Source organism: Eublepharis macularius, chromosome 9 (assembly GCF_028583425.1).
Source record: "Eublepharis macularius isolate TG4126 chromosome 9, MPM_Emac_v1.0, whole genome shotgun sequence".
NCBI lineage: Eukaryota > Metazoa > Chordata > Lepidosauria > Squamata > Eublepharidae > Eublepharis > Eublepharis macularius.
In genome coordinates, this window is record NC_072798.1 from 61,786,438 (window position 1) to 61,809,777 (window position 23,340).

General features: G+C 45.9%; 1 protein-coding gene across 1 annotated transcript in view; it reads right to left on the bottom strand.

The window, feature by feature from the left end:
• Positions 1-23,340, bottom strand: part of TRHDE (thyrotropin releasing hormone degrading enzyme) — a 362,232-nt gene that overhangs the window by 236,445 nt on the left and 102,447 nt on the right. Inside the window, exon 3 of the mRNA XM_054989042.1 lies at positions 20,778-20,904. Coding sequence (XP_054845017.1) covers positions 20,778-20,904 — 127 coding nt within the window. The remainder of the gene's footprint in view (positions 1-20,777; positions 20,905-23,340) is intronic.

Here is a 23,340-nt window from a genome sequence, read left to right on the forward strand (position 1 = left end):
AGAGTCACTGGACCAAGCAATCTGAATTGCTTGCCTTCTTGGGGAAACAGAAAAGAGGTTTAATGTTCCACTAGAAAGTGTCACTTTCAATTTATCCATTTCTTGCTTGCTCTGGGGATGGGTCAGAGGTCCCTATTGGACTCTATTCAGATGTTTCCATCTCTAATTCCGATCCGGAGTCCGACCTCTGCTCTGAGGTGATGGTATGTGATCAAGTGTGCCAGCTCGGATCTGAGTGGAGGGAAGCTCTTGGTGGAATGGAATGGCTTGATGTTGACGTTGCATGAGGGTAAGTTGAATACACCCAATCATTGGGTAGCATATTGATGGGTATGGTGGACCCCATGGTGGAGGCTGAAATACCTGTCAAGCTTGATCAATGAGTGGGTAAGACTGTAATTGAAAACCCTTTTCCTCCCTTTCTTCCTCTCCAGATGAAGGGGATCTCGATTGCAAGCTCCTATGAGGGGTGCACGTTGCTTCCATGCGTTGTTCAGGCACAGTCCCCAAAACCGATTTGGTACAGATCCAAGTCTTTTCCTTTGGTTTTTCTCTACGTTTGGATTTCTCTTTGTGTTTCTTAGGCTGTGGGTCCAAAGGGGACTCCTCAGTTCCGACTGGTGCTGGAGTTCTCGACGCTCCTTCTGCAGCCATTGGAGGACTACTTTCTATTAGTGCCACACTCCCTATGGAGTGGATCAACGCCGTAGATTGTAACCGTGAACGCTTCTGTTGCCAACCTTGAGGACGGGCGGTCGGATCTGATGTAGCATCCCCTCTTGGGGCCAACATCGATGCCAATTCTTGTGTTGGTTCCGACACTGCTCTGACCGAACACTCTGCTGGGGCAGATATTTTCGCTGCCAGGCTACTGGTACTTGACATAGTTTTCTCCTAGAGCACTGCTTTTAGACATGAGGCTCAATCCCCCCTGGCCTTGAGAGTGAAAAGCTGGCAATATTTACACTTCCCCACAACATGGCCTTCTCCCAGGCATGCTAAACAAAGTGATGGCCATCTCTCTTGAAACAGGGATTTGTCAGCCATTCTACTGTTTTGAATCCAGACTCACTGATATGGTCTACGCAAGGGTCATTTCGTAGAAAAAGAACTGCAGGAACTCATTAGCATAGCTCATTAGCATATACCATGCCCCTTGCCATCAGCAGAAGTGTGTCACTGGCATAACTGATTTGCTTATGCCACACCCCCTGACATCACTGGGGGGAGGCTTTATATCCCTCCAGAGTGCTCTTTTTCTCCCTCCAGAGGAATACAGATATGTATTCCTAGGGCCCTTCTGGAAGATGAAAATCAGTAGATAGCAATCAAAAGATATCAATAACAAACAAAAGATGACGATCAAAAAATAATCTCAGAGGAAAAAAGTCACTACACAGTATAGTACACACTAAAGAACAACCCTGTCCTTGCAGTGGCAAAGATCAAACTGAGGGAGAGGTCCCTTCAATGGGCTTAGACTGCAGTAACTCTGCTTAAAATTGCACTGTAAGTCACTTAACTATACAATCCTCTCTAAGTGGCCACCTTGTGCACTTGCTAGGCCAGCAGAGAGCTTTCTAACACAGTTCAGACCTCAACTGCATCTTCTGGGCAACTCAAGAAGGAAAACGGCATGCTAGGCAGATAACCAAAGCAGTAGAGCTGAGCCTCAGATGAAAGGAATTTGAGATCTGTGGATATTTGTATTCATGATCTGTGGATTGATTTTTCTCTCTCTGTATATACCACCCCCCCCCCGACTCACTATCTCTCTCTCCCTCCAGTCCACACACACAGTCTCTCTCTCTCTCTCTCTCTCCCCCCCACCTCCCCACTCTCTCTCTCTCCCTCCCTCCAGTCCACACACACAGTCTCTCTCTCCCCCCCACCTCCCCACTCTCTCTCTCTCCCTCCCTCCAGTCCACACACACACACTTCTCTCTCTCTCCCCCACCCCCACTCACTCTCTCTCCCCCTCCAGTCCACACACTCTCTTTCTCTCTCTCCCCCACCCCCCACTCACTCTCTCTCTCTCCCTCCAGTCCACTCTCTCTCTCTCTCTATACCACCCCCCACTCACTCTCCACCACCCCTCCCACACTCTCTCGCTAAGGTTTGCAGGGAAGAACAGACCAGGCGCCACTTGCAAAGGCCACGGCCCCAGACCTGAGCTGCAACAATGGCGGGCGTCGCTTGCCAGGGCTGGTGCCACACAGCCTTCCAAGGCCGCGGCTGCCAGCCCTGAGCTGCAACAAGCGGCGGGCACTGTTTTCCAGGGCTGGCACTGCACAGCCTTCCAAGGCTGCAGCTGCCAGCCCTGAGCAGCAGGCATGAGGAAAAGGCTGTGCTGCTGCCTCGACTGGCCTACAGGCCAGGAGGATGGGCTGCCCATCCCGCATGGCCACCCCCTCCCCCCCTCATGGCTACCTCCGCCCCAAGTTCCTACCAGGGAATCCAGGAGGTGGTGATAGGGTGGTGGTGGTGGTGCGGCTGCCTCCGCCACCGCCACTGCCTGCTGCTAAAGACATGGGCAGCAGGGAGGAAAAGGAATCATGTGGGCGGGGCCAAAACCCACATGATCCATTTTCAGATCAACCAGAATGCTGTCCCGCCGTGCTCCCACCCAAAATGAGCCCTAGATCTACGCACTGACAAGTCCTTTTCTCTCCTTTTTTTCTTCAAAAAACGATGAAAGAACACATTAAAAACTAACTTCAAACTACAAACTGCACTAACACTATTTACAAGAGTTCAAAAGAAAGAAAGCCTGATCGAGAGAGTGATCTGAAGACGTCTGCTCCTTGTGGTGGCAAAGAACAAACTGGGGAAAGGAGGGAGCGACCTCCCCAATCACGTGGCTGGCTCGTAGCAGCTGCAGAGGAGGTCAATCCCCTTAATAGCCTGTAAGCTAAGAAAAGTCCTGTTCCAAGCGGCTAGCCTGTGCAAGCGTAGTCCCCAATGTGGGACTGCATTGAAGACCGTAGATGAACAAAAACCTATCAAGATCAGGAAAAGAAAAGGTAATATGTCTGACCTAGAGATATGAAATAAGTATAGTACTGTATGTAGAAGGTGGGCAGAAGCAAGTTTATCCATTTATATATCTATTTAAAACATTTCTACTCTTATTTTCTCTATTCCAAGATGTGTGATAATTAAGCTGCCTATAAGAGGCAAGAGGAAAGTGGACAAAGGCCTGAGGAAATGATAAGAAAGAGGCAATGACTCATTTTTATGGCCACGCTTACATACATATTTTACTACTTATATTTGAAAGAAAGCCAGTTGGTCATTAGCCTGGAATTGCTACTGCGAGCTTCCATTCAAATATATCACTTTAAATCTAAGACTAAAATTACGGGCACTGCAATTATTTTGAACTTTATATGAAACTTTTTGAGACAATGGAAGACTTGCTGATAATCCAGGTGATCTTTTAAAACAGGAAGGTAAGTCATAGCTTGTTTCATGCTTTACCAAGAAGACTGGGATCAAGTGTACAACCAGTTCCAACAGCAAGGAAAAAAGACAAATCTTTCTTTCTGAGCACATCCAAAGAATTATTAGATTGGTATAGAATATCTATATCCTTTGAAACTAAGGTACATTTCCACACATCTTCAGCCAATTTATCTATGCATATAAGTTACCAGAAAGAAATTAGAAGTATGCATGAAACAACCACCTGTGTCAACAATCAGCGACATGGTGGACTAGGTGTCATATATCTACTGCTCAAAACTTCTTGTGAGATGCAGCCTTTTATCCCTTTTGTTCTGTTGATACAGTAATCCAGCAAGAGGACACATGCAAGCTTCCTACATGGAGCATAGTGCATACAAATAAATTTTGCATGCACAACCTAATTCAACAGTGTGCATCGAGCCCATCAGTGAATATCACTGATAAGCTGGATTTGGCCCACCACACTTCCTTCCCTATTACACAAATAATGTGTGAGTTCCAGTTTCTTTTGAATGGTCTACATATCAGTAGCCCAAGAGGTTCCATGCAGACAAGCTGTAGATAACAATTTTGTAACAGTTTCCAGGGTGCATCTAGCCAGCGCAATAGGTCAAATGCCTATTATATTTGTATATCATGGTTTATAACTCATGAACATGCCAGATGATCATAAACAGCAAAATCAACATAACCTGAGGAGTGAGGACATAAATTAATATCCATCTTTTGACCTTCAGGCACTGCTACTGTGTATTCTCTTTCTTATGCTACTAACAGAAGTCACTCCTCCGTAAAAAGGGATAGGGAGTATTTAATTAAAAATAAAACTTCAAGGTCTATATTCCCAAACATGTAACAGCTGCAGAGTCTAGAAGTTTATTTTGCAAAGAAATTTCTAATCTAGTTGTGTGTAACATTTCAGAAGAGACAGAAAAACTCTTTTGCCCTACAGTATCTAAGCTTTGTTTAAAAAAAAGAATTCTAAAAAGCTGCTGACAAGATTCTCCACAAAAAAACCTAAGATGAAAGGTGACATCTTTTATAGTGATTCAGGGTAAAAAATACAAAATAGAAGTTAGGACTCACTTATCAGTCTACTTAATAGGGTGGGGGACACACACCACGTGATCTAATTATTTGTACTGAGATATCGAGATGTAAGATAGTCAACTAGTAACATTAAATAGTTGAAGGGTCACCAACATTAGGCTATGCAGAGTTTAGTTAGATAGCTTGAGGACTCAGAAGGAAAAGGGAAATCCTGGATCCTCTGAGAAACTAAGGAACAACAGAGAGCACTTGAAGTATTCAGTATTTTTTTAAAATACTGTATTTTTTTAAAATATTTTTTTAAAATACCAATGGCAATAACAAATTCAACAGTTTAGGAACCTCAGTTGGTCATGAGAAAAGCATGCTGCAAAAGGAATTCCAAGTATCAATCAATCCTTATTCAAATGGTCCTAGACCAGCATAAAATATAACAGCAGTCATAAATTCAGGAGCTCAAAAGTAGGAATTACATACTTCCAGGTATATTTACATAGATTTATTCTGCTCGTCTAGGTAATGACTCAAAAATGAATGTGAATTGCTAAAGATGTCTCTTTAACCCACAATCATCAAGCAAATAAAATACAGGGAATACAACCGATGCCCCCCCCTTGGGTCAGTAATGATGACTCAGTGCTTGCACAGAGGACTACCTTTACCTTTTTACAAGATGGACAGACCAACAAACAAGGCAGTGATGCATGAAGGAAGCCTGGGGGTTGCTATGGACAACATGGCCTCTTTTCTCCATGTCATGCTTTGGAGAGTCCAGTCAGTTCCAGATTAGACTCTAGGGAAAACTGATGGATGGGGACTGAGATGAGTAGGGAAAAAAGGGAACTGTTAGACTTGAGTCTGGGACACTACTGAAAAAGGAATAGCTCAATAACAGAGCAAAACTCTGACTCGTGTTTTTATCCTGGGCTTCTCCAGTTGAAACCGATGGGGGGGGGGGATTTTTACTCAGCCCAAGACCCTTGAGAACAGTTGCCTATCAGAGTAGACAGTACTGAGCTACAACAAAAGAGTTTCATATGTTTATGTATATAATTTAATCTGTTTGTCTGGATGGACTTTAAAACAGATCATATTCAAAAGAACTTATTTTCATACATCAGCTCAGCTGACACTACAAGCCATAATTTGTTTGTTTACTTTATTTATACCTTACCCTTCTCCTCAATGGGAACCTAAAGTGGCTCACATCATTCTCCTCTCCTCTTATTTTGTCCTCACAACAACCCTGTGAGGTGGGTTAGGCTCAGAGAGTGTGACTGGCCCAAGGTCACCCAGCAAGCTTCCATGGCAGAACAGGGATTTGAACCTGGGTCTCCCAGATCCTAGTCCAATACTCTAACTATACCATACCAGAATCATTGTCTGAATTGGTAAGCCATGATATCAAATATATTTAAAGTGGGTATCCAGACCTGTCTACCTATGGTTTGGCATTTGAATTGAGCCACTTTGTAATGCACTGAAAAAGCAAGCACAAAAGTACTGATAACTTGAAAACAACATATTCAAATATTGTTAAGTTTTCTCAGAGCAACATGTTGGTTTGTAACAGATGGAGCCCGTCTGCAGGGAGAGTGGACTATACATTTAATAATAAATAAAATAAAAATAAAATAAAAAGATTCATGAATTTGCAACTAGTTAAAGTTACGAACGAGACATGGACGCGAACCATAAAAATTTAACAAACCAGTGGTTCGCTGTTCGGAGCTGATGACGATCCCGAGATCGCGAACCGCAACAAACATTTCCTGTTACCGAACCGGTTCACGGTTCACGGTTCATTGGGCGCGGAACGGCCCCCGGGGCATTTATACAGCCCATATTCCCGGGGAGTCTTTTGCAGGCTCTCCCCTACAGCCATCACCCAAGTTTGGACAACATTGCAAAAAGGATCTTGGAGCTATACCCTCTCCAATCCAATCCAAGACCCCCAGGAAGCTCCCACTTGACACAATTACAGCCACCGGTTGATGTTGGCCTAGTGTACAGAAGGTGGGTGGCGGGCACGGGGAGGCAGCGATGAGCCACCTCCCCTTTAGGGGGTGGGGAGTCTGGCCGCTCACCTGCGGCACCCCCCATGTGCCCGCCCGACAGGTCAAAGAGGAGTGCGCTTGTATACCCGGAATGGGTGGGAGAGGACATGTCATTTGGATGGGGGCCTGATCCCCCAGCAAGCGAGGGTCCTCACTCGAGGGTCCCACTGAGGAACAGTGCGGCAGCAGCCGACACCACACACACTCCTGCCTTGCTGGAAAGGACGGGAGAGGAGATGTCATTTGGAGGGGAAGTGGGAAGATCCACCAAAAGCTGCGAGGCCTCCTCTGAAGCTCCCACTGAGCTACTCTGTGGCGGCAGCCAACAGTACCCACCTTCCTGCCTTGCCAGAAAGGATGGGAAGGAGAAGACCTGCCATGTGGGGGTTAGTGGGAAGATCCCCCTGCAACCGCCAGTCCAAAGAGGAGCACGCTGGTATTCCCGGCGCAGGCCGGAAGAAGGGTGATGACGGCGGCCACGGTGAAACAGCGAAGAGCCACCTCCCCTTTAGGGGGTGGGGGGTCTGGCCGCTTGCCAGCAGCACCCCCCGTGGAAGGACAGGAGAGAGAGGAGATGTTGTTTGGAGGGGTCAGAGTGCTCCAGAGAGGGACAGGTCGAAAGATGGTCTGTGAAGTTGGAAGATCCTAACAGCCGTGAGGCCTCCTCTGAGGATCCCACTGAGGAACTCTGCGGCAGCAGCCAGCATCAACCACCTTCTTGCCTTTGAGGAAAGGATGGAATAGGACAGGACCAAAGAGATCGTTGGGAGGGGACTGAGTGTTCCGCAGAGGGCAAGGTGAGAAGAGGGACCATGTACTTGTGTGGGAGAGCAGGGCCGAGCCCGAGGCTTCCTGGTCGCATTGTGCAGCAGGACTGGGATGGAGGGATCCCACATCCACCCTGAAGGAGTGTGCAGACTGTTGTGGCAGAGGCTTGTCCGCTCCCCCTGTGTCACAGTGGAGGCTGTTGCCAGCATCACTCACCTTCCTGCCTTCGCGGAAAGGATGTGACTGGTCGTGGTGGCATTACCCATTCACCCCTGCCCAGAGGGGACCACCACTGCTGTTGGCAGGGGCCACCGTGACGTGCAATTTTATGCACAACAGCAGTTGATCTGTCCCTCGTGGGCCAAAGCTGAAGCATCATACAGCACCCACCGTCCGGCCTTCACGGAAAGGATGTGAGGGCGAGGAACCCATTCCCCCCTGCTCAAAGGGGGCAGCAGGTGACCACGGAAAGGGGAGGTACCGTGCAGCACCACACTAACACCAGCAACAGCTCCTGAGCTGCCCCTCGTATCCAAAAGCAGCAGCGGCAGACCTCAACCACCTTCCTGCCTTCGCGGAAAGAAGACATGACTGGTTGTGGGTCCCATTCCCCCCATGCACAGAGAGGACAGCAGGTACACATGGATAGGGGTGCACCGTGCAGCTTATACCTGTCAAGCTAAGCAAAAGCTTGACCTGCCCCTCAAGGTCCGAAGCGGCAGCAGCAGACAGTACCCAACTTCCTGCCTTTGTGGAAAGGGTGGGAGGGACCCATTCCCCCCTGCTCAGTGGGGACACCAGGTGCCATGGACGGGGGGGTACCATATGGTGCCACTCTCACATCGGCAACAGCAGCAGAGCTGTTCCTCGTGCCCCAAAGCAGCATCAGCTGGCGGATGGGATGGGAAAGACAGGAGAGGTTGGGAGGCATCTGAGCAGATCCAGAGAGGGAGAGGTGTGAAGAGGGAACGAGAACTTGTCTGGGAGAGGAGGGCAAAGGGTCACCAGCCATGGAAGCAGCCCCGAGAACTGAGGGAGGCTTGAGCCCGCTGTGGACAAGCTGGGCCAGCTACAACCCCAGGGTGGCTCAGAGCCCGGGTAGGTCCAGGTCCACGGGAGGGTGCCCCAGTAGGTTGAGGTTCACCTTGATGAATGTCAACATGTCCCCCAGATCTAGGTGCAGACATGCGCGGCGGGGACAGAGGTCTCCCAGGTGAGAGAACACCCACTTGCTCTGCACACTGGTGGGAGGACAGGACAGGACGTTGGTTGCCACAATAGACAGGTCCAGCCATCGGTCTGATTTCCTCGCCCAATACTGCAACAGGTTGGCATGGGGGGGCTCGGTGGGCTCAGAAAAGTGCTTGCGCACCATGGCCCCTGCCAAGTCCTCCACTGAGAGGGACGCCCCCACCGTGCAGCGGCCAACCACACAGCCCACCGACGAGGCCCAGAGATCGAATATGTCCACTGGGGTGGCTCTTCCCTGGCATGGCTCTCTTCCTACCTCCTCCCCCTCCCCCTCCTCCTCCACCGCCTGCCCCTCGTCGCTGCCCGGTTCCATCTCTCCTGCCATCTGTCTCTGGAAATGGAGCACCACTCTGCGGAGCTACTTTTTCCAGTGCTGCCCTTGATACGGGTGTCACAGAGGGAGGCCAGTTGGTATGGTGCCTCGCAGCGTAGAGGATGCAGGCGTTCAGCGACGCAGACCTGGATTCTCCGGACAAAGTCCCAGACCCTGGGGAGCAGCTCTTGCCCTTGCTGGAGCTCCTGGGCCAGAAACAGGTCTAGGCGGTGGATCAGAGGGAGGACCTGACCCAGGCTAGCCTGGTAGGAGCACAAGAGCTCAGAGGCCTTCTTGAAGTGTTTCAGGATCTGGGACATCTGGGCAAGGACTCCAGTCCATGGAGCTGAGGCTCAACTCTTCTCCCCTCCTCAGCACATCCGAAGAGGACAGGATGTCTTGCAACCCGCCCTTCTGCTCCACAAGACGACATATCATGTCGTAGGTAGAGTTCCAGCGGGTGGGCAGGTCCTGGAAGAGTTGGTGCTCGGGGTCCCCTGCCTCCCCCTGCCTCTGGATCAGCTCGCGGGAAGTGTTAATGCTGTGGGAGAAGTGGGAAGCAATGCAACGGCAGCTGTCCAAAGATTGCACAACCGCAAGGTTCCCTCATCCCAGCTGTCCCTCGGCTTGTTCCCCAGCCTGAGCACATCCCGCATCATGAGGTGAAGCTTGTGGCCATGCACACCAGGCCCAGGATGGATGCCTCTTTCAGGGATGCCAACATGCTGGCTCCTGCGTACGTGACCATGAAGGCACGGACAAACCCTTCCACCTCGGACGTCCACTCCCTCAGAGCCGCCTTGACAGTGGCGGTGTTCTTCCCTGTGTGGACCTCATCCATCCCTCAGGCCTGAAGAAGAACTGCCCTATAGCCCGGTGTCAAGCTGGGCACCTTTTTACGGCTGACAGATCTTGGCCTGGGGAGGCGTAGGTCCTCTGGTTGCCACCAGTGGGCGGTGAGGGCAAGGTACCTGTGATGGCAGCGGCTCCACAGGTCAGCCGTGAAGTGCACTATTTTGCCTGGGCGGCTGACAGGTCTCTGCACACCATATCTTGCACTGCCTTGTATAGGGCGGGCACGACTCAATGCCCAACAGTGTGCCATGACGGCATGGCGAACCATGGGGCAAAGTGCTGGAGCAGCAGTTGGAAGCCCATGCCCTCCACGACCGATAGGGGGAAGCCTTGCAGGGCAATCGTCTGAGCCACCACACGAATGCACGCCTCCTGAGCCCTTGACCTCACCCTTTTCAGCGGAGCCACCCCCGACCCCAATCGAACAACTTCCCCCAGGGCGGCCTGCCTGACCCTTCCGCTCCCACCAGCCACACCCTCGAGGCAAGGCTTCTTGCTCAGGGTGCATTCTGGAGACCCTCCCATTGATCCCAGATCAGATGAGCTGGTGGCCCTCTGTCTCCCCCCGACGGATGTTACGCTGGCCGAGGACGGAGACCACAGGCTCGGGTGGTGCCTCTTCAGGTGCCGAGTCAGGGCTGTCGATGACAGGTGCTTTGGGTCATTGCTCCTGCACACCAGGCCCTCACACACCCAGCACCGCACCACGCGGGGGTCAGTAGGAAGGGAACGAAAGTGCCTCCAAACATTGAGGTTGAACTGTGGCCCACTAACGGTTCCAGGGGAGGGAGGAGGAAGGGTTGCTGTTGGATGTGCCATGGAGTTGGCAATGGAAGACGGAGTGATGGGTGGACTGCAGGCAGGGACAGCACCACCGGTAGTTTGAAATGGGGGTGGGCTGGATGTTTCCTCGAACCCCAACCATTCCTCCAAGGATCCCTCAGCCTCCTCCTCCCCCAAAATTTTCAGGAGTTCCTCTTCTGCCACCAGCAAGACCTCTTTGGCCTCCTCCACAGCCGCAACTGGTGATTTTGTGGGAGCAGGAGTCTCCGCTGCTCCAGAGTCCTGCACAGCACTGCTTCCCGTACTGCAATCGGGACAATCTCTGCACTTCTCCCCACAACCACTCTTGTCCCCCACCCGAAGCCTCATCGTGCCAGCAAACAATTGAGAAGAAGAATGGAGATGACACTGTGAGCCCTCAGCCGAGGTACCCACCGAGCTTGGCCCCAGGGCCTGGCAGCAGCCCTGGCACCAGAGGGAAGGAGAGACTAGAGCCCTAGCCCACCACTCCCACAGACCCGAACAGATCAGGCACTGATTAATAATAATCAAAGTGAGCCCTCAGCCAAGGTACCCACCGAGCTTGGCCCCAGGGCCTGGCAGCAGTCCTGGCACCAGTGGGAGGGAGGGACTAGATCCCAAGCCCACCACTCCCACAGACCTGAACAGATCAGGCACTGATCAAAAATCAATGTGAGCCCTCAGCCGAGGTGCCCACTGAGCTTGGCCCCAGAGCCAGGCAGCAGCCCTGGAACCAGAGGAGATAGATCCCTATCCTCCAAAGCCAAGCTGAATTAGTCTCTCTCCCCAAAGACTAGAAGGCAAGCAAGAGCTCTGCCCCACTCCACTGCTCGCTGAAAGTGAAACCCAGCCTGGGAGCCCACAGCTATTTACAAGCACAGGTCCCATTGAGCAACGCAGGAGGTCTGTGTTTGGCTGTCAGAGCTGCCTATCAGGGTTTGCAGGGATGAGATTGGAGTGCCCGTGGCTACAGGACACCCCCTTCTCCCTCCCTCCCCTAGGTGTCTTCTTCCAACTTGTAACTGCTTTGCAGTTCCGTGGTTGGAAGGAAGACCTGCCGATCAAGGTAAGCTGGGCTTCCATTCGGGTTTCCAGGGCGACAGAAGGAGCGCAGACAGAGTTCAGACATTCCCCTGGCTCCGTTGCCAGGGGAATTGATTGCTGGCACCTGAGTGTCTGCCTTCCTGAACCGCAGCCGAACGCACCGAACCAGGCTTTTACTGACTGCTGGTTCGTTGGCCATGGCCAATAGCGAACCGCCAGATCGCGCCATCGCCATTTTCGTGGGTTTTTAAAGTTCATAATGCGGTTCATGCCCATCTCTATTCTGAACCACTCAGCTCATAAGATTCATTAAATTATGCAGCTTCAAGGAACTCAAAAAGGGTCAGTCTGCTAGATAAGACTTTTTACCAGAGCAACGTATCTTTCAGTTCAAAATATGTACAGCGGTTCTTGTTTAACTCCTTCCAGCAAGGCATATAGAAACTTCTCTTAGAGTTAATTTTTAATCTTTATTAAGATAAGCTTTAACTCTTTTAATCAAGCAACTTACTTAAAAATAGAAACAAATAACTTAATTCTAATAAAATGAAATTGTACCTGCATGGAAAATCAGATCTTTTCACATTTCTCAAACAAGTGACTTAAAAGAATCAGATTTTAATTAGTGATCTATGATATGCCTTAGAAGGCCATATATGCACAAAGGTACAGAATCTCACCTCTTTCGGATAATTCCTCCATTAAAAACATGATTACCTATCCATATGATATCATCTTATAGTCAGTGATAATTACTATTTTTGGATAAGATTTTACATGTGAATGTCCAGGGTCTACAGCCCAACCCCCGGACCTACCTGGAGAAGAGGACGGGAGACCCCCAGGAGGCAGTGGCCCAGCTGCCTCAGCAGACAGCCAGACCCAGAACCAGCCAGCCACAGGGGGAAGGGAAGAGACACCCAAGCCCCAGAGGGTTAGAAGGGGCAGGTGGAGGCCAGCTAGTCCCACCCTCCAGTGGGAGTCCAGGGGGCCAGGTAGGGAGAATGGGGGCAACCCAGAGGAGGCTTGGGCAGACAGAAAGGGCCAAGACAGTGGGGACAGGCAGCCAGCAGCGGGCCAAACTGAAGCCTTACCAGCCAGGGAAGAGAAGTAGCCTCAGCAGCTCAGAGTCACGCCCCAGCCTGCAGCCCAGCTGGAAAGCAATAACCTAGCCCAGGGGGTGCTAGGAGCTAAGCAGCTCCAGGTGGAGCTGCCTGAGATATTCTGTGGGAGAAGATGGACAGCTAGCCAAGGAGGCTCAGCTGTGCCTGCCTTCAGCCCTCAGCTCAGCCAGGAAGGCTGGACAGCTGGCCAACGAGGCGCAGGTGGACCAGTCCAGTGCTTCCAGCCAAACGAGCACAGGTGCAGCTGCCTAGGCCAGCTAGGGCCATGGTTAGAAGGCAGCAGGAGGGCGTGGTTGGCAGGTGGAACATGGCTAGGCTGAAGGGATAAAAGAGAAGCCCACCCACAGGGCAGGGTGGGTTCAGTAGGAGTGATGGAGTAGAGTTGGAGCGAGAGTGGAGGCAAGGTAAGGAGAGCTGATGAAGGAGGAGATGGCGGAGATCAAAGGGGGTGAGAGGCGCAGGCTGAGCAGGCCAGCGAGTGGACTGAGAGGGAGTCTGGGTGAGGTATACCACCCCTCCTTCCACAGAGCAGGGTCCTGCAGCGTCCCTGGCACCCCTTTGACATCAGGGCCGGACAGACCAGTGCCCCGCCCAGCGGCAGCCGCTGCAAGCCCTGACAGTGACTATTATTGCAAATAATATAATTGGTTCTCAATTTAGCTGAATCTTCATATTTTTCATGTGATGATTTTGATAGACTCACTGAAGCTAACTATGACATCATTCACACCTGAACTGAGATAACACTTTAACAAAGCTTTGTAGTTGCTTAATACTAGATTAAACAGGTTACATCTAGATGTTACTGATAATTAAAGAATCATTTATTTACTCTTCTTTGGCTATTTTTATTTGGCTTTCCAGACAAGAAGAATCTTGTACTTTCCCCTAATCTGCTATGAACTGCATAAGGGTCATAAAAATACACAAGAACACATGCATATACAAATTTCAAATCAAATATATATAACAAGTTGGGTTAAGAAAATATCTAAAATTTCTTGAAGGATTGTTATACAATAAAGGGCAGTTGGTACTCAATGACATAATAGACATTGAGGATAATGTTGCTGCTATTTTAATATCTTTGTACAATGTTTTTAAATGTTTTATATGAAATGTTTTAAATGTTTTAATGTTGTTATCCGCCCTGAGCCTGCTTGCAGGGAGGGTGGAATATAAATATGATAAAATAATAATAAATAATAATAATGTTTTTTGAAGGTGTGCATGACGTGATGATTTATTCTTAACCTGGAACACATCTGTTAGTTAAGTAGAAACTAAAAGGACAAAAGGAAACTATTAAAAGCATTTTTACACATCTGCAAAACTTTATTATGTTTTATTTCTCCTCCAGCACTTTGATTGTTGCATGCCCAAATCAACTTCTACACAAGAGGCCTTGACTTTGATGTTTCATTTTCTTCCATTTCAGAACATTGCTACTGTCACAAATGTATGTTATTTACACTGAACAAAGCTTTTTGAAAATAGGGTGGTAAATAGAGGGGAAGGATGGAAATCTTTATGGTTTGGATTCTCACTCAACTGTGTCCAATTTGAAAAGAAGCCCCCCATTTGTTTTTACATTGGAAACAATTCCTTAACATCCTTTGATGGCAACATCCTTTATCATTTTTATGCACCACTCTTTTAATAATTGGCTTATAGATATCGAACTACTCTATTACAATTTCTCTTAAAAACTACAGAAATAAACTGAAAAATACAGTACATAATGTCTGCAATACTGACTCAGGTCAGGAGAATTCATTAGAAGATTTTTTTTCTTATCAAACTAGCATGGATCATGAGGGACAGGCATGTTACTGCCCCCCCCCAATTTCCATGGAAAGACCACCAGAGAGAATGCTACTGATGTGAGCTCTTTATTTACAGTGGTCCTATACCAGGATAGTACTGTTATAACCGTTGTGACTGGAGGCTGCACTGAGCCCAGCATTTCCCTCAAGAATCACTTGGTCCTCCTTTTCTTTCCATCATTTCTCCTCCAAAATACTTTCTGGGTTTTTTTCCCCTCTCTCGCTTTGTCTCTCCCCACTCACAGAATACAACTCCCCCTTCCTTGCTTGGTCTGGCAGAGGCCTTTTATCCCTCTCTTCTTCTCCATCTCCTATTCCGGCACCTCCCATATCCCTTTCTCTCAGATCATCACAGACCTCCATCTACCCCTCAACAACATCCTACAGAACTTGACGGGCAAAGCAGTGTTCCCCCCAACACTGGCTCACCTCTGCTGAGGTAAGGATGGCTCCAGAAGCCACATGACCACTCCTGCTGCCCCACTAATGGGGACATCCAGAAGTGCTTGCTAAAGCCCATACTTGATGCTTTACTGCTCCGGAACATCAATGTCTACCTGTTCCTCCCCCTCAATAACACTGTGGGGGAGAAGTTGCAGGGCAACAGCTCAGTTGAACAGCTACAAAACCTAAACAATAAAACCATCATTCATAACTTAGCATATACAGTTGTATTATTTGGTATTCTTTAGCACATTCATCAAATTGAATGCCTGAGTTTTGTTCAAACAAATACACCCATTACTAGAAGGGAAGGGAAGAGAATTGTAAATTGCTGTACCCTAAACACATAGTCTCAGAATGCAAAGACTGATGCTACAACAACAGGTCTTCTGAAGTTGCTATCTGCTCTCCACCTCCTTCTACTTTATCCTCTAGTAAGGCCGGGCAATAAGCTCCTATGATAGCATGTCAATATTACAGTTCTTTGAGAAGAGAAGACTGACCAGCAGGGGCCAGGTTAACAAGTCAGCAGATTCAGAGTACTGACTTTAGCACCGCCACCAGACTCAGAGCCAGGTCAGCAGTGCACCCAAACACACCAAGCAGTTCTTGGACAGCCATATCAGCATGGAAGAAAATAAGCTGGACTTGTATCTCTTGGTACCTTCCAGAACTCAGTGTAGAACTCAACGTATATATCTCGGTTTTTATTGTTGGGTGGCCCTGTGTATTCTAGATAAATTCTAGATAAATTGATTTCAAGTAGGAGAACTATTTTTCACTGTTGGATTTGCCTTTGCTGCTTAGGAGGGATGAAAGTGAAACCTTGTTAATGTGGGTTTTTTTAATGTTATTGTGGGTTTAAGTGCAGGCCTCTGAGGAAAGAAAGGGGGAGGCTCACTAGGTGAATAGAGTGCCCTGTGATTGGACAGTAGTTGTACCCTTGAGGGCAGGATGAACTGCAGTTCTTAGTCAGTATGCTGAGAAAAAATGTTCATTCTGGTCAAATTGTGTGAAGCTTGACAGAGTGTCTCTGTCTGTGTGTTTCTGAAAGAAAGTTAAATAGCCAGGAGATTCTGGTTAAGTCAGTCTTTGGGTGTCTCAGAGAAAGAATACAGGCTAAATCAGGCCAACTGTGTTCGGACAGAGTTCAGCCAATCCCTGCCTAAGTTGCCAAGGGAATTGATTGCAGGTGCCAAACTGTCTGGCTTGACGAATAGCAACGGACAAGGCTTGCAACAACCACCTGTTCATTTAGAATGGGGCCTCACAAACAGCTTGTTCGCAAACAGCAGATTGGGCTGTTCATGGCTTTTTTTGTTCATATTTCAGCAATGAACAGCAACGAACGAGGCTTGCAATGACCACCTGTTCGTTTAGAATGGGGCCTCATTAACAGCTTGTTCACGAACAGCAGATTGGGCTGTTCGTGGTGGGTTTTTTTGTTCGTATTGCTGTTCGTGCCCATCTCTAGTAATGACTCACCAGCAATGGTGCTACGAGACTTTACAGCAGAGGAAGAGAGGGGGAAGCATGATTTCATAGATAACTACTCAACCAATATAGGAGACTCTGCATAATGGCTACTGTTATTTTTTATTGTGGTGGATCTGGGAAACTTGAGTTGCAACTGAGAAACCTGGGTTGCAGCTTTAATAACTATACAGTTACATTGATTCTAAAACTAGATATGGAGCAACAATCTCAGACCCAATTCTATCTACAGCAGCATGGAGAACTGCAGGGCGAGTGATATCCACAATGATGAAAGACACTTCTGTTGCATTTACAGTATCTCTTGGAAGCCCATTCATGTCCAGTGTTACAAACCAAAGTTCTTTTTCTGCTTCTGGAACTGAACAGGCAATATTTTCTATTAGCTTCTGGACAGAGTAGATTTCTGCATCAACTCTGGAGAACATAGTGCAAAAAATACTGTATCTCCAAAAAAACTTAAGTCACTTTATTCTTCAAAACAGAATTAGTTAATATGTACATACAGTACAAAATTTCCACTTGCATTAGAGCTCTTGCACAAGCAGAAATGCAAGGGAAAACCATGATAGCTGCTTGAACTTAGTTAAACTGTATTTGTGCTTGCAAAGATCTTGTGCAACCAATTTCTGGGCACTATAATATATAGGGAGGAAAGTGTTAGGTGTTGCACACAAATGAAACAGCTCTAAATCCATTTACGTTTCCATTTATGCATTAGTAGATCCAAGTCTTGAACTGCTGCAGCTAGTATAAAAGAAATGAGAACAGGCAGAAGGTTTATAAATCAACTGGGCACTACAAGGAAGGCTTAATAAGCTCCATGATTGTATTGTCACTTCTATCTTTTGTAATGACAGCAAGCTACATCATTTTAACTTTTCTTTAATAATGCTAAATTGTCCCATTCATATCCCTCCCTTCTGCAGAGATATAATCTCTATAAACAAATGCTACTTACAGGCGGTTTGATAATATATGGAAATGTATCCACTGTAAATCAGGGCACGTATATGTTTAGTAAATGCACATAAAAGCATGAGTCTGTAGGCACTGCCATTACGCTAGTGGAATATGCTAGAGCTCCTTATAAAATTAAAGAAATTCTAAAAATAGTAACACAACAGCTTATCAAGTGCTTTGAAAAGCACTTTAAAAGTGTTAAAAATAACATAGTTTGAGAAACTACTAATGGAAATTTAATTTATTAAGAAATTCATATTTCAGTGCTTTCTCCTGAACATTAATCATCAGTACATTATAAGAAAGACATAGTACACACTTGGTCATGATTAATACCAGATTTCAATTAGAAACAGAACTTCCAGTTGTTTTATCATCACACTTGTCTAGGGATCTGGGAATCACAGCCCTCTGGCCTCTTCCCATTTCTCTTGCCATATCTTTTCAGAGAATAAAGGGCCAAAACATTGGTGTGACTTTGGTTTGCTTCCACTGTTTTTAGGCTTAATGGAAAGTGCTGATTCTGATCTTTAAGCCATTAATGGCTTCCATCAAAAGTACTTGGACTACCTCCTCCATCCATATGCTCCCACAGGTACTCTGAGATCAGCTAAGGGAGCCCTGAAGCAGAAACCCATTTTATCACAGGTTCATTTGACAGGGAGCCACGTAAACGTCTTCTCAGTAAGTGTCCACAAGATGTGGAATTCCCTTCTCTGGGAACTCTATCTTGTTCACTACAGGTCTTCCAGTGCCATCTAAAGGCTTGCCCTGGCAGGCCTTCATCCCAGACTTTCATTGGTTGTCTTAAATAATGCTAGTTTTATGTTGTCAGATTTTATCCTTTGTCTTACTGAGCTTTTGTTTTGTTCTTTAAAATACTGCATTCCCTCTGGTCTGCCTGCCAGGAATAAATTACAGGCCTCCAGCACTCTGCTCCTGATCTGGCTTCACATCTTCCCCACCCTTGTTTCGGTAGTTTGAGTCTCTTGTAAAGGATTTTGGGCTTGAAAAAAAAATCTTCTTGAAGTTCTCTTTTCAGTTCTGTAATGCATTGTGTGGTGATGAGAATGGGAGTAAATTGCTGAGGTACCTTCTCACTCTAACTCAGCCTCTCTTAAACACACGCACTTACAGATTCTTTAAAAAGTATTATTAACATGCATGTATATGTATCATCATTAATGGCATTGAAAGATAGGATGAAAAATATTTAGCAAAAGTGAGTAGGCAGTTCAGCTGCTAAAACCTTTATTCATCAAGTGTCAGATTCTTAAGAACTCCAATTGATTGATTGATTGATTGATTGATTGATTGACTGACTGACTGACTGACTGACTGACTGACTGACTGACTGACTGACTGACTGACTGATTGATTGATTGATGTTATTTATAGTCCGCCTTTCTCACTGAGACTTTAATATTGGTGGGATTAGTTCCAGGTTTCAAACATTGCATAAAGATTCCTAAACACAGATAAAAATGAAATTATATTAAATAAAATATACATTCTCAAACATGCTTTAAAAATCAAGTACTAGGATTTCTGCAATAAAATGCATGCCAATTAAGGGAGTATGTGTACACACACACGCATAGCTCTAGTAGAGGAGTCTCCAACAAGTAGCTCATGACCTACTGATAGTCTGCCAGCTGATGCAGGGTAGCTCATACAATCCCTAAAAGACCCAGGAAAAGATTGTGAAAACATCTGTTCTAGGCTTTTGTTTAAAAGAATTTATTTTACAGAGTTTTTCTCTGTGCTGCTCAGCTGATAGATTAGTTTCTGGTGTTAGTTCAAGTCCATGTTGCATTTCTAAGACAATAAAACTTGCCAGGGAGAGAAGAGCAATTTTTGTTGAAGTAAAAGACAGAGGCCCATACTCTAGTATCGCTTCACCTAATACACGGTAGTCAGGAAATGACTTTCAATAATAGCCGCCTTTATCATTTAAATGATAAATCACATTTTACCTGAATGATGATAATAATTACAGTGAGCATATATACCGTTCTTCTAGACAGATGAGTGCCTCACTCAGTGTGGTGAACAAAGTCAATGTTATCTTTATTCCCAAAATACGATTCAGGAACTGGGGCTGACTGGAGTGGTTTATCCAAGGCCACCTGCTGAGCTCATGTTACTAGTGAGATATGAACCTGCAGAGTGCTGATATGCAGCCCAACCACTTAACTGCTCTGCTATAGCATAAATAGGGGAAAGGCATTTTCATAATTTCCTACTGTCTGCATATGTGATCATCTAAAGTTAGCAATTCTGTTTCTTTCAGCTAATATGGAATAAAGATGCTGTAGTTTTCTTTTAAACTTTTTGACATGGCTGACTTTTGTTTTAAGATACAATTTTCACTCACTCATAATCTATGTCTTATATCCCATTTGCCTGATAAGCACTTAATATAGGACAAACTGCATTCTTGCATTAAACTACAAAGCAATAAACTGCAATTAGTGCGATCCCATGTTAACAAGCTTCTGTGTGGCTACATTGACTTTAACACTGTATTGCATGCAACACATCAATTAAAAGAGGACAAAAAGAAATGGTATTTCACAATTATTAAAAATGCATAATACACCCACTTGTAATAGTGTCAATTAATGTACCATTAGATGTGAGGCTACAAAGAATGATACTCAGCAGGCTAGTGCTTTAATGAAGTAAGCCCTGAATTCTAGGTAGGAACACCTGGTGTTGATCAAAAAGAGCTGCTGAGTAATATATTTTCTGGATCTTGGTCCCACACATTCCTAAAGAGGGTAGGTATAATAACACAGTGTGAAATATTCCAGCTTGGTGACATGCTTGTTAACAAAAACAAAGAAAGAAAGAAAGGAGAACATATACTTTTAGGATTTAGCTCAATGAACACCAAAGGTTTGTTTAGGATGATTCACTCCGATAAGGAACATAATAATATATATCACTGTTTAAAAAGCCAGATTGTTTTAAGTGTTTTTAAAGGCTTAAATTTTTTGTAGATGTTCAAGAGATGAATGTAACCAAATAAATATGGCTTGAAGAAACGATACCCAACATACTGAATGCACACACACACACAAACCCACAGCACGCCTATTCTCTGTAGTACTATGTCCATACCAATTTGACTGTTCCTTACCCACTACCTTTAAGACTAGATTAAGAACAGGAGGCTGGCCTCTTCTCTCAATCATTAGAAAAACGAATGCTTAATACTATTATTTTGTCTTTTAAAATCTTTTAAAATGACGTACACCACACGCATAGAGACTTTGGTGTTGACAAGCTGTTTTATCAGGAAAATGCTTACCTAGTTTTGGAAGGGAATACGGCACTTTGAAGTAGTCTTCATAAAACTCAATTAGTCTCCGAGTTATGTTCAGAGCATAGTCCCCAGATCCTCTTCTAATGGCATCAGGTCTTGCATATAATCGTATCTGATTGAGAAAAAAATTAAAATTACTGTATTTTCTTCTGATAACAGCTGATTTGAAAGAGTCCCCCATCATGACTTGTAGTTGAAACCAAATAAAAACACTTCCTGTACAACTTGTTTCAAATATTCAAAGAAATTGCTTACATGTGTTTTGTGGAGATATGATGGCACTGTAGATTAGTGTAACAGTGCTTTGCTTCCTGTAAGTGTAGAAAAACTAAAGATACCTCAGTATGAGAGGTCATGGTTTGTTAAAGGCCCTTTATGTCAAGCCCTGAACATTTAAGATAGGAATAGAGTCAGTCATCGGGCTTTCTCTGTGGTGGCCCCTATCCTGTGGAATGACCTGCCTGAGGAAGTCAGAAGAGCCCCCACTCTCCTGGCTTTCCATAATCAATACAAAACCGAACCATTCAAAAAGACTTTTTACTCAAATGGGAGGGCTGTATTGTAGGGATGGTGTCTCAGATGCTTCACTAATGAGTTGCGGATCATAGACTTCATCACTATTTTTGCCTTATATATTATCTGCTGCTTTAAATATGTACTCCTATGTACAACCAGCACTCCGTATTTCTAATGTTAGTCCTAGAATTGATTATGTTTTGCTCCAGTATTTTTTCTACTCTGTCTTGGATCCTTGCTAATGCTATGTCTTTTAAACTTGTATCTGTTTATATTATGGTATTGTATTGAAATGTACTTGATACTGATTGTATTAACCTCATAATGGGTAATTCCGCACGAGTGGTTTTCCCTGCTTCAGCTTCTAAATGACCTCGATTTTTTCTTTTGTTTCCACACATGGGAAGGCAATCCTAGCAGCAGATTCGAAGCCACTGCACATTTTGTCCGGTTTTTTTCCATCCTGCTTTCCCCCGCCTTATTTGTCCATTCGCAGCAGATTAGGGATTTTAATCATGCGGAATTCTTTATCTGATGTTCTCCCCACCCTTGCCCTTTTCTCTCGCCCTTTGAATTTGATTGGCCAATCATGTTTTCTAAGCCACACCCACTACCCTTTCCCTTTTCCTCTTTTTTAAAAAAAAATGTAAAAAAACGTTGCAATGTTTCTACATGTCTTGCAGAAACATATCCTGTGTCACATGACAACAGCTGACCAAAAACCGTTCCATTTTACAACGCGCCAAATTTGTTACTTGTTGCTTGCTGACAGCTGACAGCTTCTGAGGTAGAGTGAAAGTGTGATGGAGGAACTTCAGCGTTCAACTAGTGGTCTAGGCATTTCATGGAGGGAGAAAGAGACCGTCCTCAACACAACACCTATCACTAAACCACACTGCTCACGAAGAAAGCGGGAAAGATAAGACGCAGGGTCATTGGTAACAATTTTCCCTCCAAATGTCAAGAGCCAATACTCTTCCACAATATCCACGGGAAGTGCTCTGGCCTATCCAATATGTTTATTTGATGCAACGTTTATGTGTAGCAACGTTTTTTTGTGAGAAATTTTTTTCTAATGTGTTGGTTTGATGCAACGTTTATGTGTAGCAACGTTTTTTGGGGGGAGAAATAAAAAAAAATGAAGATGTGCATCATTCGACACTTCCCCCGGAAAAAGCGATGAGGAATCGATTTTTATCCTGTCAAAAATTCCGCATGATGGACTTTGAGCCAATGAAATATGCTAAACAAAAGCCTAATGTGGAATCGGGGAGAAGTGGATTTGTAGGCCTCCACCGCGGCATGACTGCTCAGAAAGTCGGATCAAAATTGATCCCCCACTGTGTAATCCGCCTTGAGTCTCAGTGAGAAAGGCGGACTATAAATGACGTAAATAAATAAAATAAATAAACCCTCAGAACCAACCATTTATAAGCGTGTTCATGTACATCAATACATTCTTGAAGCCCATCCACAAGTACTTACAGTCCTCCCCCCTTTTCACCTCATTAAGTGTAGTTTCAGTCTTCATAGCTTCTATAGGCTAGGTCTGTGTGACAGAGTCCCAAAATTCAATATGACTCAAGAGCACTTCCTAGAGCATCTGTTTTTCTTGTACCCCTGGGGCTTACATGAGAATAATCTTTATCCTCCATTCCACATTGGAGCTACCTGGCCAATTTAATCCTTTTTTGACAAAGGACACCCAGTTTGGGCCAGATTCCCTTTTTGTCATAGAAGTGCAGAGCCATTGACATAGTAGGACTATCCAGTAATAATTCTGATTGGTAGCAATAGTCTCTGACACCAGAGATGGAGCTTTGCTTGGGACTGGTCAGATCTGCTCAACAATCTCACCAAGGAGGCTGGCTTAAGTCGGTATTCATCGCCCGTGAATACCTGGGAGCTCTGGACTTTTCTTTGTCCCCACTTTTGAACAGGCTATCATCTTGAGACCCCAAGACCAGTGGGCCAGGGGTTAAGAACTTGTCCACTATCTTGGTACTGCATGGAACTCTGTACATGGTCTGAG